This window comes from Penicillium soppii (genome assembly GCF_028829465.1).
Source record: "Penicillium soppii strain IBT 18220 chromosome Unknown utg000002l, whole genome shotgun sequence".
NCBI lineage: Eukaryota > Fungi > Ascomycota > Eurotiomycetes > Eurotiales > Aspergillaceae > Penicillium > Penicillium soppii.
In genome coordinates, this window is record NW_026643232.1 from 389832 (window position 1) to 406658 (window position 16827).

At 48.8% G+C, this 16827-nt stretch overlaps 6 protein-coding genes across 6 annotated transcripts; 5 read left to right on the forward strand and 1 right to left on the reverse strand.

The window, feature by feature from the left end:
- Window positions 1-946: 946 nt before the first annotated feature.
- Window positions 947-2333, forward strand: N7529_001496 (uncharacterized protein; the record flags this gene model as incomplete). The annotated part of the gene is made up of 6 exons (XM_057237027.1): window positions 947-1120; window positions 1187-1223; window positions 1281-1357; window positions 1410-1764; window positions 1836-1931; window positions 1960-2333. 6 exons carry the CDS (start codon window positions 947-949, stop codon window positions 2331-2333), a joined length of 1113 nt encoding a protein of 370 aa, XP_057101714.1.
- Window positions 2334-2616: 283 nt separating this feature from the next.
- On the reverse strand, window positions 2617-4371 carry N7529_001497 (putative MFS transporter; the record flags this gene model as incomplete). The annotated part of the gene is made up of 4 exons (XM_057237028.1): window positions 2617-2758; window positions 2806-3170; window positions 3224-4257; window positions 4368-4371. 4 exons carry the CDS (start codon window positions 4369-4371, stop codon window positions 2617-2619), a joined length of 1545 nt encoding a protein of 514 aa, XP_057101715.1.
- Window positions 4372-5919: 1548 nt separating this feature from the next.
- On the forward strand, window positions 5920-7026 carry N7529_001498 (uncharacterized protein; the record flags this gene model as incomplete). Its single annotated transcript, XM_057237029.1, has 1 exon — window positions 5920-7026. One exon carries the CDS (start codon window positions 5920-5922, stop codon window positions 7024-7026), a length of 1107 nt encoding a protein of 368 aa, XP_057101716.1.
- Window positions 7027-7502: 476 nt separating this feature from the next.
- On the forward strand, window positions 7503-8381 carry N7529_001499 (uncharacterized protein; the record flags this gene model as incomplete). The annotated part of the gene is made up of 1 exon (XM_057237030.1): window positions 7503-8381. One exon carries the CDS (start codon window positions 7503-7505, stop codon window positions 8379-8381), a length of 879 nt encoding a protein of 292 aa, XP_057101717.1.
- Window positions 8382-9134: 753 nt separating this feature from the next.
- On the forward strand, window positions 9135-11599 carry pmt4 (dolichyl-phosphate-mannose-protein mannosyltransferase; the record flags this gene model as incomplete). The annotated part of the gene is made up of 3 exons (XM_057237031.1): window positions 9135-9359; window positions 9435-11076; window positions 11139-11599. The coding sequence occupies 3 exons, from the start codon at window positions 9135-9137 to the stop codon at window positions 11597-11599; spliced, it is 2328 nt and encodes a 775-aa protein (XP_057101718.1).
- A 1524-nt stretch (window positions 11600-13123) lies between these two features.
- Window positions 13124-15993, forward strand: N7529_001501 (uncharacterized protein; the record flags this gene model as incomplete). The annotated part of the gene is made up of 2 exons (XM_057237032.1): window positions 13124-13792; window positions 13852-15993. The coding sequence occupies 2 exons, from the start codon at window positions 13124-13126 to the stop codon at window positions 15991-15993; spliced, it is 2811 nt and encodes a 936-aa protein (XP_057101719.1).
- Between the last annotated feature and the right edge of the window lie 834 nt (window positions 15994-16827).

Here is a 16827-nt window from a genome sequence, read left to right on the forward strand (position 1 = left end):
AGAGACCAACCTTGGAATGATATCAAATATATATTCGTGTATTCCTCTCACTTTCCGGTGTCCGTGAAGACGTATACGCCAATAATCTATTATTATCAACCGCAGTGACCTCGGGAACAAAGTTGAGAGATACAAATGAAGAACAGAAACTCAAAATTTGTATTTACGTTCGACGTCCCGGTGTCGGATCGATGATCCAATAAACTTCGCAACTCCCCAAGTGTGGAAATAGTTTCTCCGGAGAACAAACGTGGTAACCAAGCATATGACCACCTATCATAGACAGTATATCAATATACTACTCGGTTTGGTTCCGGGTTGCTCCACGTTTTCTAAGGCCTATTAGCTAGGAACTAGCTTTGCGGTGAGTCTCTCCAGGGCTCCAGACCTGTGAACCGTGGTATAACTAGAAAGGTCGAGACTTGGAATCTTCGCGAATTGGATTTCCACGAGACAGCTTCCTTTCAACTTGGGTCATGATGTCAATAATACGGGTGGATTCAACGTCTTGATGGTTTTAATGGGGTTTGAGCCAAAGACGTAGCGCCGTCGATCCGGTTCCACGGAAACATCAACCTTAACTAATTAACTTTCTTTCCGTACAAAATGAACCAATCAAAATGTTGTTCGATCATTGTTCTTTTCTGATTATACTTCTCTTTGAACCATCTCGTAGGTTTTGTTCCGAAAGTCGCCTAAAGATTTTGCTTCTTTAGGACTTGGTACGTAGGTGGATATACTTGATACGTAGATGGATACACTCCACGAAAGGGATTGTGTCTCTGAGAGTCCCAATAATATACTTTCATGGCACTGCTGTCCGTGTTTGAAATCATTTCTATTAAACATTCATTCTTCTACCTCTCTCTCTTTCTCTGAATGTTTGTTCCTCTGGGAGCTTGCTACCCATGGGGCGGTCTACTATAAGTTCCTTTTGTCCATCGTTATGGGTATCGACTGGGTTCCGGGGGAAAAAGGATCATACGGGGGCAATGCCCTTGTGGCGGCCGCTGTAGCAATTGCTGCTGTGCAAATTATTTTCGTTGTTGCGAGGTTTTATACTCGGTTTATACAGCGGACAAAAATTGGCTTCGATGACTATCTGATTCTACTTGCCCTGGTATGAACCTATGAGTATCTTACAGATTTGAAACAAACAAACAAAGGCTAACAAATATATATCCAGACGGCAAGTCTAGCAAAATCAGCAATATACATTGTCAGTATGTACAGCCTCCAATAAATTGACACAAACCAACGACAAAAGCTTACATTTTCAGTGGCCCAAATTGGCCCAGTCGGATATCACGTTCAAGACATGGATCAGATAAACGAAAAGCCAGCCCTCCTAAGAAAAGTATGTTCCAGGAGATACCCACTCAGATACAAAGCTGACGAAAAGAAACCAGTATCTCTTCATTCTTCAAGTTCTCGACTATCCCTTCAGCGTGACACCCGCCAAGATGGCCTTGTTGCTGTTTTACGCACGCATTTTCACCGTTCGAAAATTTAAGCTCGGCGTTTACATAGTAGGATCATTACTTGTTGCAGTGGGATTGACAGCTTTGATCGAAGTGTTCTTTCAATGTCGGCCCTTCGCCCATATTTGGAATAAGTCGGTTCCCGGAACATGCACCTCTCAAACACAAGTCTACCGCATCCTCTCACCAATTAACGCCTTCACTGGATTGATAATTCTGATCATGCCCATTCCGGAAGTTTGGAAATTACATGCGCCCAGAGGACAGAAACTGGTTTTGACGGGTGTGTTTCTTTTAGGTGGATTGTGAGTATCTCGACGCTTGCTTCTTCACAGACACTAATGATATATAGAGGGACTATGGCTAGCATTATGAGAATGGCGATATACATCACTGAGAAGGCGGTGGCTATGGATGACGCAAAATGTAAGGCCCTTGCATCAAATCGAAGTGTCTAGTCACTAATCACATCAAATAGGGATTACGGTTAAGTTGGCCGTATGTGTGCTTCTCGAAAGCGCTGTTCTTATCGTTGCAGCTTGTCTTCTGAGCATTTGGCCTTTAATTACTAGGATCTTGCCTCGACGTCTGCAAGCTTCATTTGCCCGCATGCCGCGCGAAAGTCAGCACCGCTACTGGTATCTGAGGGATATTCACTCAAATAGTAAAAGCCAGGAGCGAATTGCGCGTTGCAGGGAGGTCCACATGGCCAGAGAGGATGCTTGGAGTAGCTCACCATCTTCTCCTTACTCGTTAGCGGATTTGGAGGATCAACGATTTTTGATCCTTGGGGATGACATGACTGAATCTCGTTTTTTTGGTGGACGATGCGATACTAAAAGTTTTTCATAGAGTAATACCCATAATTTTAATAACAGAACGTTGAATTCTGACTCGGAATTTCCTTCGCAAGGGTTTAAATAATCTAAGAAGAAACCCTGGAAGCGATTGTCGGGATTTACGACTGCAATCGCTCGGAAAATTGCCGACAAGTGATGCCAACTAGAAGTGGAGATGGGCTTTTTGTATCTGATTGGCACCCAGCCACAAGGTTAGTATTAATAACGCCCGAAAACGGAAGTTGTTCGGATTTGAAGTCATAGAGTGTATCTAAAGCCGGGCTGTATCTCATAAGTTAGCTATGCTCATCTAGCAATCTAATATGTACAGAACATACCAATCCCTCGAGGGTTTTTCTACCACATGCCTGCTGGCGATTGGCAAACCAAAAGTAAGCTGTGAACGCAATCACAATTGCGATGAGGAGACAATGAGAACTGAGAGCTGTCAGCCCGACTCAATATCATAATTTATCCCAACTTACCCAATCGACACCCAAACAGCAGTCAAGTATCGTGGTGCCTCCTGCTGGCGCACAATATAGCTACCTGCAACACCACCTAATCCATTGAAAGCAGTGACAGTAGCCGCGGTGGCAACTCGCTTCCACTGACCAACGATATTGTTAGCCTGGAAAGCATTGAGGGCGGCCCAGTTTGATACGTAGGCACCGGTTGCTAAAAAAGTGCCGATATACCGCACAGCTACTTGTGTGGATGCGGGTAGGCCAAACATCAGGAATCCAGCTATGAGCACCAGAGCATTGAAGATGATCAGTGGCCCGCGAGTGCGGTATCGATCTCCAATGAATGAGGTCAGAACGACAGGGAGTACGGCGTAATAGTATGGCTGGCGAACCGTCAGAAACTGCAACGAATGTACAGTTTTCACAATCAACTTACAGGTGTGGCGAGGATTATGGATGTATTTGAATCGAACCCCATTCCGGATTGCAGGATTATGGGCAGGAAATACGCCAGGGCGGTCGTTATGAGATTGAGCAAGAAGAACATGCATGCGAATCCGTAGATCTTCAGATCTTTAAAGTTAGCCAACAGAACCCCCCAAGAGAACGGCTCAGGAATAAGATCGGCACGATCATCTTGGATTCGGCGTGCCGCGATACGAGCCTCCCGATCCGATAGAAAGCGGAAACTGCGCTGTGCATTTTCTGGAAAATCGACCATCCACCAATAAGTGATGATTCCCAAGAAGCAGGTAATAAGACCCTGGACAAGGTACATCCAGCGCCATCCTGCCAACCCAGCCTTACCGTCCAAATGATTTAGACCGAAATTGACGATGTTCCCCGTTGCGAATACGAGGACCTCCCCAGATTGCAGGAGCGCAAATCGGAGCTGCTGCTCTTGTCGCGGATACCAGATACTGATCAGGTATGTCAGGCCGGGATAAATTCCGGACATTGAAATGCCCAGTAGCACACGCAGGGCAATCATTTGGCGCCAGCTGTGAATGAAAGCGGTGCACATTGTCAGCAGCCCGAAGAGAAATGTTATCGTGGCGAACCAGACGCGTGGTCCGACGAAGCGCACGGCTAGTGTGCACGGTAGCTGAAATGCTACATTGGCGATCGTGAAAATGAATATAGAGACTGAGTATCGGTTGCCCTGATTCAGATCGAGATCGGAGAGCATGCTTGTTACAGATGCGGAGGATAAAATCCCGGAATCTAGTAGATTGAGACTGCATAGGAGTCCTGCAATGCTGCATAGGCGCAGATCGACTTTCCATCGTACTCGTTTCTCTTGGGCGGTTCTCTCATTTCGCTGCTCATCGCTTTCTGGGCCAGTCTCAAGTGGTTTTTGGTCAGACGTTAAATTTTGCGGTATTTCTTGTTTTTCCCCTGAGCCCTGGACTGGATCTGTGAGAGAAAAACAATCTTTCTCTCTCATTATGAAGAAGCTGAGGCCAAGATCTGATTTTGAGCTTTGGTGTCACAGCTTTGGAGATTTGAGGGGTCAATGGTTTGTTTTGTTTTTTCTCGATAAGAATGCGATAGAACGCGATCGAGTAATATGGGCTTACCCATGATTGACGTTGCATGCCTCGGTTGGATTATCCAGCCAATTTCGATGCCCGCGTGAATCCCTCCGTAAATTATATATATACTCGGAGGGTTTTGAGGTTATTCACGAAGTACTGAATTTTCCGCCTATGGGCACCACCTATGAGCACCCTTGTCCTTCCATCGAGCATTGGATTGAGTCTGTTTTAGAAAGCTGTATGTTTTTACTTTCATACTCGGTGATGCCGCGCACATGTAGTGAACCTCGGAGGCATCAAGAGGATACTAGCCAACCTCTTACAATGAAACCCTAAATTAAAAGCATTCCTACACGACAGTTAGCCAATTAGACTAGGGCTTCACGGCCAACCTACAGAATGGTAACACCGATGTACTATGAATCAGACTTGACTGTACAACGTAAGCCAAATCCTTCTCAAATGTTCTTAACCAATAGACTGGTGGTGTCTTCAACTTCCACGCCGATAGAATCAATAGAAGTTGGGGTTGTGAGGTTCATCCCATACTCGAATCTTGTGAGTGAAGCGACCGCGCAGAGAACAAATGTCTATGATCTGCTATGCTTCGGATGCATCAAATCCCTTGAATGCCGGTCACGCATGGTACCTAGGTATGGATTCATTGTTTCTCTCGGGCACAAACAGAGATCATATTGATCAGCAAAGGGGCAGATAGAGGCGCCCAGGGATCTTAAGGACATTGAACAGTTGAATTCGTTATTCACTTATCTTTAACCCACTTGAAGCTGTCCAAGAACCATTGGGTAATCTGTTAGGATACTTCTCTGCGTGATTGTATCAGTTGTGGCTCCTTAGGGTGATGTTTCTATCGGTACAGAGTACAAGTGTGGATTTTAGTATGGAGCCTATGCTTTTTGAGAGACAATAAATTAGAATATACTATCTTCCACCAGTTGTTCCCTAAGCTATCTATTTTGATCCTGATCTATCTCATTCTCGCATTTTGATTTTTATTTCTCTCGTATTTATATATGCTAATCTGTGGTGCAGATTCAATAGCACCTAAGTTATTGCTGACCGGTCGGAGACTGAATTCTACTCCGAAGGTGTATCGGCCTGTCGGTCAATGTTGACGTGGATAATATCTACAAGTAGATAAATAGGCAAGTAGGGAGAACAGATAGACTCGTAAATCCATTTCACCGGGCTTTTTACATTTCGTCAAGTACCGAACAACCAATAGGAGCTGTCAGATTTGCAGAGATTAGGTTCAAGGCTGTCAGCAAAAAAGAATATACCTGAAGAAGAAAAACCAAAACAATGGACAATGAAAAGTACAGGGATAGTAACATACAAATATAGTTATGTACATATGTAGTAGTTAATATCAGTAGTTAAGCCCTAACATACAAGTAGAGAACCATAGAAACCACCCGGGGACAGAAGCCACCGAAACTAAGCCGTCGGGTGATTGTTCTGTTTGTTGCCCCCACGTTCGGGCGAATGGAGAGAAAGAGCTTAAACACAAATGTCCACTCCCCATTCTCTTCTCTCTCCGCATTTTTATTTTTAGTCTTGGATAACTCACATCATGGTCGAACTCATTAATCCCCCAGAGACTCGTGAACTCCTCCCTCCCCTCCTCGCATGTCTCCCACTAGCCTTCGTCTCGCCCCGCGCACCTCCAGCTCTGCTTCCCCTCCTCTCTCCCATCCTCCGCCAAAGAGTCGGTGTCCTCAGCTCACTCTCCACATCTGCAACTGAGTCATGGCTACAACTACTCTGCTGGGACGCCGACAAAGCAGAGCGTCTACGGGCGATCATCGACGGCGCCACATTCGAGCCCCACCCTGTCTCAGGCGAGATCGAGCTCCCAGATCAGCTGCCCGTGACATACAAGCGCGTTGACGACGAAACCCTCAAGGCGCAGGTTCCTATCACCGATTACAGCATCACTGTAGTCTACCTGTGGTGCCCGACGGATGCGGAGGGAGGCGGTCGTGGCTGGCGAGTTGCAGAGCTTCTGCCGCTGGAAGGTCCTGCCGATGAAGACCAAACCTGGGCTGTCTCTATTGGCGAGGCAAATTCTCTATCCAAGGCTCAGCTCATGGCCGATGCGCTGGATGAGACGCCCCAGGACAATACCGTGGAGAATGACGACGACGACGACGATTATTGGGCTCAATATGATGCCACGCCCGGGTCCAAGACCCCGGCGCAGCGTGCTGGCTCATCAAAGCTGGGTCCATCAGGTCTCTCTGAGCAGTCGTATTTCTCGCAATACGGCGATGTCCAGCCGGCTATGGATAATCATGACCCCAATGAGGAGCAACCGGAGGTCGGTCCGTCATCTCTCAACGGGGACATGCTTGCCAACTTGTTGCGCCGGCAGGTGAACGGGGATTCAGTGGACGAGCCCCGCACCAATGGATACTCTCCCGGTCAGGCTCCCAGCGACAGTGCTGCACAGGCCTTGAACCACCCTCGGCCGGCCTCTATCTCTTCTGGTAGCTCTGTGGCCAGACTGGAAAAGGAAGCTGAAAGCCAGTCTACCTACGAGGTTGGAGTAAAGCAACATATCAGTACCAGTATCAAGAGCTTGTTCCGTCTGGCTAGGGCTACTGGAATGCCTCGTGCAGAGTTCCAGTCGCTGGTCTCGACGGAATTAGAGTTTTTGCATATGACGGATGACGAGTAGGACTATGTACTTGATACCCATGAGCCTGTAGGATCTGACTAGGTTCATACTTTGGCGCGAGTTTTGCATATGAGAGCATTTTGGGGGTGTATTGGCAAATTTGGACATGTGATGTTATTATCACTGCAGAATCAATAAACACAATAAAAAATCACATCAAATGCAAACGTTGGAAGAAATATCCGGATCTCGCACTGGATACCTGATAAGGCATAGTGCCAATCCACGGATCTTGGCATCACCACTCTAACTACAGGGCTGAGCATTTTAATTTCCAAGGTTTAGGTATTGTACGGAGTATAAGAAATGTGGCTAAGTCGATGCTTATTTTCTTGACCAGAACGAGCCACCACTGCGAAGATCTGCGGCTGAGCTCACCCCACTTCCATCTGGAAGCTTAAAAGCCCTTTGGCCCCCATGTAAGACGAGAGAAGGGGGGAAAAAGAAAAGTCTACAGAGCTTCACTCCTACACATCATGGCCGATGAAAAGAAACAGAATCCCTTCGAGGGCATGGGGCCCTCGGAAGAAGCAGACCACCCACCAGCATACACAGCAGGGCCATCAACGTCATCCCCAGGCCCAGCCCCAGGCCCAGCCCCAGACCTCCCTCAAGGCCGGAAACCAGTCGCTCTCCCAGCGATATCCTCCTCATTTGACTCTCCCTTTATCCGTGCCTACCCTCCAATTCTCCAATCACACAACCTCCCCAAAGAATCCTTCCTCTTCTTCCTCGACCAGTTGAACAAAGACATCTCCAGCAGCCCGCCCCTCCAAGTCCTAGACGTAACAGGCGGCATCCTCAACTCGGTACCGATTCTCTTCCCGCTGCACTGGATCGGCAATGTCGTAAGCGGGCTCGCAACCCTAGGCAGCCAGGGCGTGTCGAAGAGCCGCACGGACTCATTCCTCAAGACAGCCAACAAAGACATCTTCGGGCCGCGGGGCTTGAAGGTCGAGATTACGAAGCTGGATGCGTTAGCTCATCTTGCTAAGATTCCCATTCTGGATGCCCAGGGCAAAATTAATAGACAGGCGCCGCTTTTCTTGCAACTACGGGATGAGGCGGTTGTTGGTGATGAGCGGCAGGTGGAAATGGAGTTACAGCGCAGGATTAGGACTTTAGGGCCTTGGATTGAGGACTTGGAGGTGGAGGTTTTGCCTTGGTCTTCGAAGTCGAAGTTGACCAGGTTAAATGCTGCGTTGAAGAAGAGGAATGCACCTAGGGATACTAGAGATGGGGAAAGGAGGGGAAGGGATGGTTCGTATGACGCGGAGGTTAGACAGGAGGAGAATGAGTCTTTTCGGAAGGCTTTGTGGCTTGTTATTAGGGAGATTGAGGAGGGAAGGCGCTGATTCGGAGGTTTATCGCATGCTTGGGCGTTGTTAATTTGGTTTTTGTGAAGCTTGAAGTTGAATATACAATACTGTCTAGGTGTTCTATAATAGAAATGGTTGAAGTTATTTAGGGATATACCAGTTATGATACTACAAAGGATCTTTGAAACTCTTCGCAGGTTGTCAGTATAAATAATCATCTTGGTAGCGGCATAACTCATAAGCATACGATCGTAGAGCATATTACTAGCTCTTTCATTGAAGCGCCATCACATTGCATAACCAGGAATGTGGGAAGTATATATGTTGTCCAATGAGATTCCAGAAAAGCCACCGAAAAGGCTATCATTGAGATATCACTTGTGCCCTGGTCGTACTCGTAATCTGTTGTAATATATCAAGATGTGAAGAGTCTGACGAGTCAAACATAGAAAAAATCTTAGTGCTTGATCCACAAATTTTCAAACAAGGAGGTGTAGGGCTGTTTCAGAGGTTATACAATTTTGTAGACTCCTTTGGTATACGTAGATCCGCTTTGGCCACCGCCCGGAAAGAAGACACGCAACTGTTCTCCCCTCCACAACTGTCTTCCTTTTCTTTCCTTACATTTCTTGGCTTCAATTCGGTGCCATGCTCCTTTGGTGAATCTGGTAAATTGGCCTTCTTATCTATCTAATTTCCTCTTTGTTGACATACTAATTCGCGACTTCAACAGTCTATTTAGCTATAGGTAGTTTCTCGGTCGCTCTCTTTATTTCATTTCTTACAAACATGTCGTCTCCTTCGTCCACTCTGCGGAAGAGAGGTGGAAAGAAGGAGGCTTACACTGCATTGCCCTCTGATGATGGCTCGTTGACTCCCGTCGCGCCGGTCAAGAAGTCGGAATGGGACTATTGGCTGGCCATAGTCATTCTTACCGTTCTGGCTTTCGCGACGCGATTCTATCGCATTGATTACCCTAATGAGGTCGTCTTTGATGAAGTCCATTTCGGAAAGGTATGAGGTTCAATGCTTTGTGGCATAATTGCCTCGAAAAAGGGGCCGTCCGACTAACATGTGTTTCTTTGTTAGTTCGCTTCTTACTATCTTCAACGTACCTATTTCTTCGATGTGCACCCGCCCTTTGGAAAGCTGTTGTTCGCCCTCATGGGCTGGCTAGTAGGCTTCGATGGAAGTTTCCTCTTCGAGAACATTGGCGACTCCTACATCGAGAACAATGTCCCCTACCTCGCTCTGCGCGCCCTACCAGCTACCCTCGGTACTTTGACTATTCCCGTAGTTTTTCTCATCATGTGGGAGTCCGGCTACTCTTTGCCTGCCTGTGTCCTTTCTGCCGGTCTGATGGTGTTTGACAACGCTCACGTGGGCGAGGACCGACTGATCCTCTTGGATGCCACCCTTGTGCTGTCAATGGCGCTTAGCATTCTGTGCTACGTCCGGTTCTACAAGTTGCGTCACGAACCATTTGGTCGGAAGTGGTGGAAGTGGCTTCTGTTGACCGGCTTCTGTCTGAGCTGTGTTATCTCCACCAAGTACGTTGGTTTCTTCACCTTCGTGACCATCGGTGCGGCTGTTCTCATTGATTTGTGGAACCTGCTTGATATCAACCGCCAGCAGGGAGCCCTCAGCATGATCAACTGGGGCAAGCACTTTGTTGCTCGTGCTGTTGGCCTCGTTATCATTCCATTCCTTTTCTACCTGTTCTGGTTCCAGGTCCACTTTGCTATTCTCACTCGGTCTGGCCCTGGTGATGATTTCATGACCCCTGAGTTCCAGGAGACTCTGAGTGACAACCAGATGTCTGCGCAGTCCGTTGGTATCCAATACTTCGACACTATTACCATGCGCCACAAGGACACCAAGGTCTTCCTCCATAGCCACTGGGACAAGTACCCCCTGCGTTATGACGATGGCCGAATCTCTAGCCAGGGCCAGCAGGTCACTGGTTACCCCCACAATGATACCAACAACCAGTGGCAGATTATGCCCAGCAACCCACTGGTTGACCCCTCTCAGCCTCAGAGCGTGCGGAACGGCGATATCATCCAGCTCCGCCACCTTGGAACTGAGAGCTACCTCCTGACTCATGATGTTGCCTCTCCCTTCTTCCCCACAAACCAGGAGTTCACCACCGTGTCTCAAGAGCTGGCTGATGGCGAGCGCCACAACGACACCCTGTTTGAGCTCAAGATTGAGGGGGGCAAACCCAACCAAGAATTCCGTACCCTTGCCAGCTTGTTCAAGCTGATTCACGTTCCCACCCGGGTGGCTTTGTGGACTCACACAACTCCGCTTCCCGAGTGGGGTTACAAGCAGGCCGAGATCAACGGTAACAAGAACATCCTTCAGTCCAGCAACGCGTGGTACGTTGAGAACATCGAGAACTTGGCAGAGGATAGCCCTCGTCTGGTCAAGGAGGAGCGCAAGGTCAAGACACTGCCCTTCCTGCGCAAGTACTTCGAGCTGCAAGGTGCCATGTTCCACCACAACAACGCCCTGACTAGCAGCCACCCTTACGCCACCGAGCCCTTCCAATGGCCGTTCCTGCTCCGCGGTGTTAGCTTCTGGACCAAGAACGACACCCGCGAGCAGATCTACTTCCTGGGTAACCCCATCGGATGGTGGATTGCTAGTAGTATCTTGGCCGTGTTCGCTGGTATTGTCGGCGCCGACCAGCTCTCTCTTCGCCGTGGTGTTGATGCATTGGAAGAAAGTAAGTCGAAACAAACCGTTCACTCCCCCCATTCGTCACAGGTCACTAACCCATCTTTCCAGTCTGGGGTCCCGGTACTCGCTCCCGCCTGTACAACAGTACTGGGTTCTTGTTCCTCTGCTGGGCCGCCCACTTCTTCCCCTTCTGGCTCATGGGCCGCCAGCGCTTCCTGCACCACTACCTGCCGTCGCACCTGGCCTCAACCATGGTCTGTGGAGCCCTGATTGAATTTATTTTCAACCTGCAGCCCCTCGATCCCCGCACTGCCCTACCCCCCACCGACGACCCCTCTGGCAAGTCCAAGGCCCGCTCCATCAGCAGCCTGGGCCGCTTCATCACTGCCAAGGATCGTATGGGCTCCAAGTCTCTCATTGCCGGTTGGGCGGCGACTCTCATCATTCTGTCCGCTACCATCTGGGGTTTCATTTTCTATGCGCCGCTTACTTACGGTACCCCTGGCCTCGATGTCGCCGGAGTCACCGCCCGCAAGTGGCTGAACTATGATCTGCACTTCGCCAAATAAGCTCTCTGGGCCCTTGGTTAGTATATCAGGTCCAAGTCCTTTTTGGACTGAAATGAAATGGAAATTGCTTGGCAATGTGTAAGATAAATTATAATCGTGATAGATGGAGGAATTGTGTTGAAATCATGTGGTCAAACAATTTTCTTTTTTTTTTGTTCTGTTTCCGATTGTGGTACATGAGGAATTTCTCAGACTTTCGAGTCCTGTGTTACTTATCGGTCAGCTGACGAAGTACTTGATATGTAGGTATGTCTGTATTTAATAGGTGTAGGTACATATGTAGTGTTGAACGCTCGGGTCTTGATCGGGGTAACTTTGAATTGATTTCAATTCTCACTAGTTGAGTGCATAGATACAGGGTCAGGTGGTTTCCTATTAACTGTTTACTATTTACAATTTAGATATGTAGGTTATTCAATGGTTAATTCTATTACTTTTCTGTGGCTTTGTATATGACTCTCTTTCACGTTTCTTTTTTTTACATTCCAATTAGTGGAGTTATTTTTAGACGTATACCTAAAGAGCCACTTACTATGTATAGTAAGAGGTTTCACATTCTTAATGCAGCGAAAGGGCAGTCTAGATTGTAAGAAGATCTTCTGTGGGATGAGATCATATAATTCTTATGTACATATATGTACAATATAATATTGTCTTGTCAGTAATAAAAATACCAAAATGGACATATGTACGGAGTCACTAAGTGCTCTAGTGCTAGTTATATGGGCGCATGTATATATAGAATACTAAGGGTATTATTGCCAACCTTGGAATACACTAGACCTCTCACCACTTGAACAAAAATTCCTTCTCTTCTTCCATTCTCTCCTGGAGATAAACATTCTTTCTCTCAATTCTTTACTCTTGGCAGCAGGGTCCCAAACAGCCTCTCCACTCCCCGCAGGTCTCCATTTTTTTTCTCATGTGCTTTTTCCTTTGAAAATCCTAGCGGAGCCTAAACCGAAACAAGTCCATTTCTTTTTTTGCGCTGGTTTCACTTGAGAGCTCATGGTGGGTTCAATTTCTCTGTTTATTTTTTCTTACTCTACTTCCTTTTCTTGTCTTTCTTTTCTTTAAAGGGGGAAAAGAAGAGAAAAGAAGAGATAAACCCCTAAAACATCTTAGCTGCAAGGAATTTGGGACTTGTTTTCCAATTTGTTGTCAAGTGCCATCGATCGAAACGGACGCAAGTCAACCCACTCTGTGGATTCCTGGGCTCTGATCGGCCGCTAAACCATTGCTTTTCGCCTTTGCGTTTTTCGCCTTTGGTCTCTCCTCTCGCCTTAACTAACTCGATTTCAATTCTTCCAGAACATCCCCCTGGATCAATCCTATTGAACTCTTACTCCCGAATAACCTGTCTGTTTGGACTTGTCGCTTATTCCCCCGAATTGCTTATATTCGACACGTCAACATAAGTCAATACAAGTCAACAAATACCCTCCAAAACCTTAATGGGAGTTGACTCGCTTCCAAGAGGTCGATAACAACTCCTCTCGATCTAACTGCTAGCCTCATACCACCATGAAATTGCCAAAGAGCTTTGCCCGACGAAAGTCGTCTGGCAACGTTCTTGAAGACGTGGAAGCCCCCCAATCCTCCTTTCGAGTCTTCGAGCGCCCGGGGCCCCAACGATCCATGACGGACGGTGCAGCATTGTCCAAACATCACAGTGAGGGCAATGCGGTGCCGTCGGCGCTGGAAGACTCCGAGAACATATTTGCCGAACCCGGGCGACCCCTGGACAAGCGGTATGAACGTCCCTCAACCATGGATTCTCTCAGGAGACGGCTGACGGGGAACCGTGACAGTGGCAATTACGAAAGTTCTACGTCAACCAGGCTAAGCTCTTCCTCCACCCTTCCATCCTCCACAGAGGTACCTCCACCCGACGACACCCAATCCCCACATTCTAGGATCCACGATGTGCCCGCTCCACCACAGCTCTCGAGTGCCCTGCGCGCTGCCGGCCGGACGTTCTCTTTTGGTGGACGTTTCGGCAAGTCTGCACCCCCTCGTCAACAAACCCCAGACGCGGCCAAGAACCGTCCTGTGACGGGTAGCACTGATAGCACAGCGACGCCGCCTAAGTTGCCAGACACAAACTTCACGATGGAGTCTCAGGACGACTTCAACAAGATGTTTGACAACATGGGTTCCTCTGTGCGTGGGAAATCCCCTCAGCCAAACAAGGTAAGATTTGCCAACATGTGTTTTCTCCCCTGTAGGTTGCGGTTCTGACAGTATCACAGTACTCTTCGTCTCCCCCGACCCATGTTCTTCCCGAGTTCCAAGTTAGCAGGGCAGGGGCACCTGCTCCCATCAACACCGACCGCTCAACCGCCGTTGAATCTCCTCCTTACTCTTGGGCTAGTCGCCCGTCCGAAGAGGGTCTGCTACATGACCGTGATACCATACCCGAAGAACAGTCCCTGGGTACAATTGCTGGGTTCCGCAGGCCATCGCCAGGTCCGAATCACCTCTCGGAAACCGCCACAACTTCCCATCGTTCTTTGGAGCGTCCTTCGAGAGGCCGATCAGATCGGGGAGGACTTCGTAGGAGTGGGGTATACTCACAAAACCGAGAGTCCATGCCCTTTGACGATGAAGATGCCAAAATGGTTCGTCAATCTCTCATGTGGAGCAAGGACACATCGCCCTTGGCCGAGGGTGCCACCTCGAGCTCATACATGGACAAGGGCAAAGCGCCTGTATACGGAAACGCGAACTCCGAACCCGAAAATATGTTCCAGTATCGTCGGTCGCCCCCTCCCGCGGACAGGCTGGACCCTGCCATTGCGGATAACGCGCGTTTGGCCGCCCGGTTCGCGGAAAGCATGCCTAAGTCGACGTCCCCGGGCAACAAGGTGATGACTCCATCTCAGTTCGAGCATTATCGTCAGCAGCAGGAACTTCGACGGTCTAATAGTGACGCGTCGAAGAGTGACGCAGAGTCCGATCATGATGAGTTCGACGACGAAGAAGACGAGGTGGAGAAGCAGCGCGAGACAGAACGGCAACGGCGAAAGCAGGAGGCCCACCTCTCTGTGTATCGTCAACAGATGATGAAGATCACTGGCCAGCAAGCACCCATGCACTCGCTACGTCCACCCATGAGCGGGGCTAGCAACAGCACGCCCAATCTGCTCCCGAGTCGCTTGTCTGTCATGGGTGATAAATCCAACAGTGGCAAGAGCAGCGAGGAAGAAGACGATGACGTCCCATTGGGTATCCTAGCAGCGCATGGATTCCCAGGCCAAAACCGCCCTCCTACCCGCCTGAATAACGTCAGCTCCAACCCCAACCTCCGTGCATCCATGCAACCACCCTATATATCGTCCTCTAGCTCGGTCTCCGGAGCTGAAAACAGCGGAAGCCGAGGTAGCTTGCCTCCATTTGCAAGAAACCTGCCGCGGGACCCTTACTACGGCGCCGGTATCGTGAACAACGCCAACCGCGAATCGCTCGCACTTGGAGGCGGTTCCGGCTCGGTATATGGAGGATCTTCGTCTCCAGCGCCTCCCCCAGGAGGACTGGTCGGTGTTATCGCGAATGAGGAGCGACAACGGGCAATGCGCCGAGGAAGCCCGAACACACAAGCCATACGCGACATGGGAAATGTACCACGGCCATACTCCATGATGCCGGGAATGCAGGGGATGCCGGGGATGCCGCAACCCGTATCACCTGGCGAGCAAGCATCGATCCAGCTCTCCCAGCAAATGACAGACATGATGCAGATGCAGATGCAGTGGATGCAGCAAATGATGCAAATGCAAGGCGGCCAGATGGTGCCGAACATGCCAATGCCCCCGATGATGATGCCCCCGATGTCCATGAATGGTTCCCCCTCAGGAACCCCCTCCATGTCCGGTCCGAACATGCGCCCGATGTCTATGCCCGCTGGATCCATGCTCAATGTTCCCTTCCAAAACACCGACCCGCGCACCCTCAACATGCTAGATCCCAACATCTCCACCCGCCGCACCGGCTCGCCAATGCCCAATCTCTCCGGCAATGCATTCCGCCCCCAGACAGGATACGCGCCCTCCATTGCGCCCTCCGAACGCAGCACCGCGGGAATGGCATCCCGGTACCGCCCCGTCTCCGTCATGCCTGATTCCAGCTCCAACAAATGGGGCGACGAAAATACTGCTCCCTCTATGATGAACTCGCAATCGCATCCGAAATCACACCTCGCCACGGTGACTGTTCGCCCTGTCTCGCAAAATAGTCATGCGCACGCCGGTGCCAAGAAAGCTGGCTCGGACGAGGAAGACGACGACGACGAGGCGTGGGCTGAGATGATGAAGAAGCGCGAGAAAAAGAAGAGTAGCTGGAAGTTGAAGCGGGGTACATCGTCGTTCGGTGATCTGCTCAGCGCTGTTCACTGAGCTATGTCTCGCTTGGAGCTTTGCTTGCTTTTGAACAGGATGTCCGCCTCGTATTGTATAGTTTCCTTTCCTTTTTTTTGCATCCGCGTTTTAATATTTGCACGACATATCACGCACATACCATCACTGGGGCAGCCGTACTGATCGGTTGTATCGGCTCGACGAATCCCCATCTTGTTGCCCTCCCTATCCAGCCAAGGATTGGCTATATGATCTGGAATCTGGACAGAGAGGGGTCTGGTCCTGCCACCGACAAGTATGAATACATATGCTTTCTTTAGTTTGGGTTCCTCTTTGTTTCTATTCCGTTTTTATCTTTCGTTTTGGCATCGGCGCAGGAAGAGATGGCTCTTTTATTTATTTATGTGTTTCATTTTTGTTCTCGTCTTCTGAGTTTTGCATCTTGCCTGAGCGCTAATCGACTCTTTTAATACATTTCGGGCCTTGGGGCCGTTATATCGGCTTTTTTTCCTTTTCTTTTCTTTCTTTCCTAGCCTGCTTTTTTCATGGTCTATAGAAAGTATTCGTTGTTAGAGATGGGATCAGCTTGATCTGTCAATGTATGCTTTAAGGTCTTCGACGAGGTCTTTACTATTTCGTACAAAATCGAGCTGCAGATGCTGAGTATACTTCCAGGGTTGTTTGGCTTGCTTCTATCTAGTGCGTAGCCTTGTAATGATACCTAGGTAAGGGGCTCTCTTTGTAAATTAGACTTATACTACACGCTTCAAAGACCTCGGGAGTTAGTGTGAATTTGTAGCTGAAGTCAGCAATATATATCTACAGAACCAGCTATAGAAATATGTTTATTGGCTATCTACGATTCACTCAAAA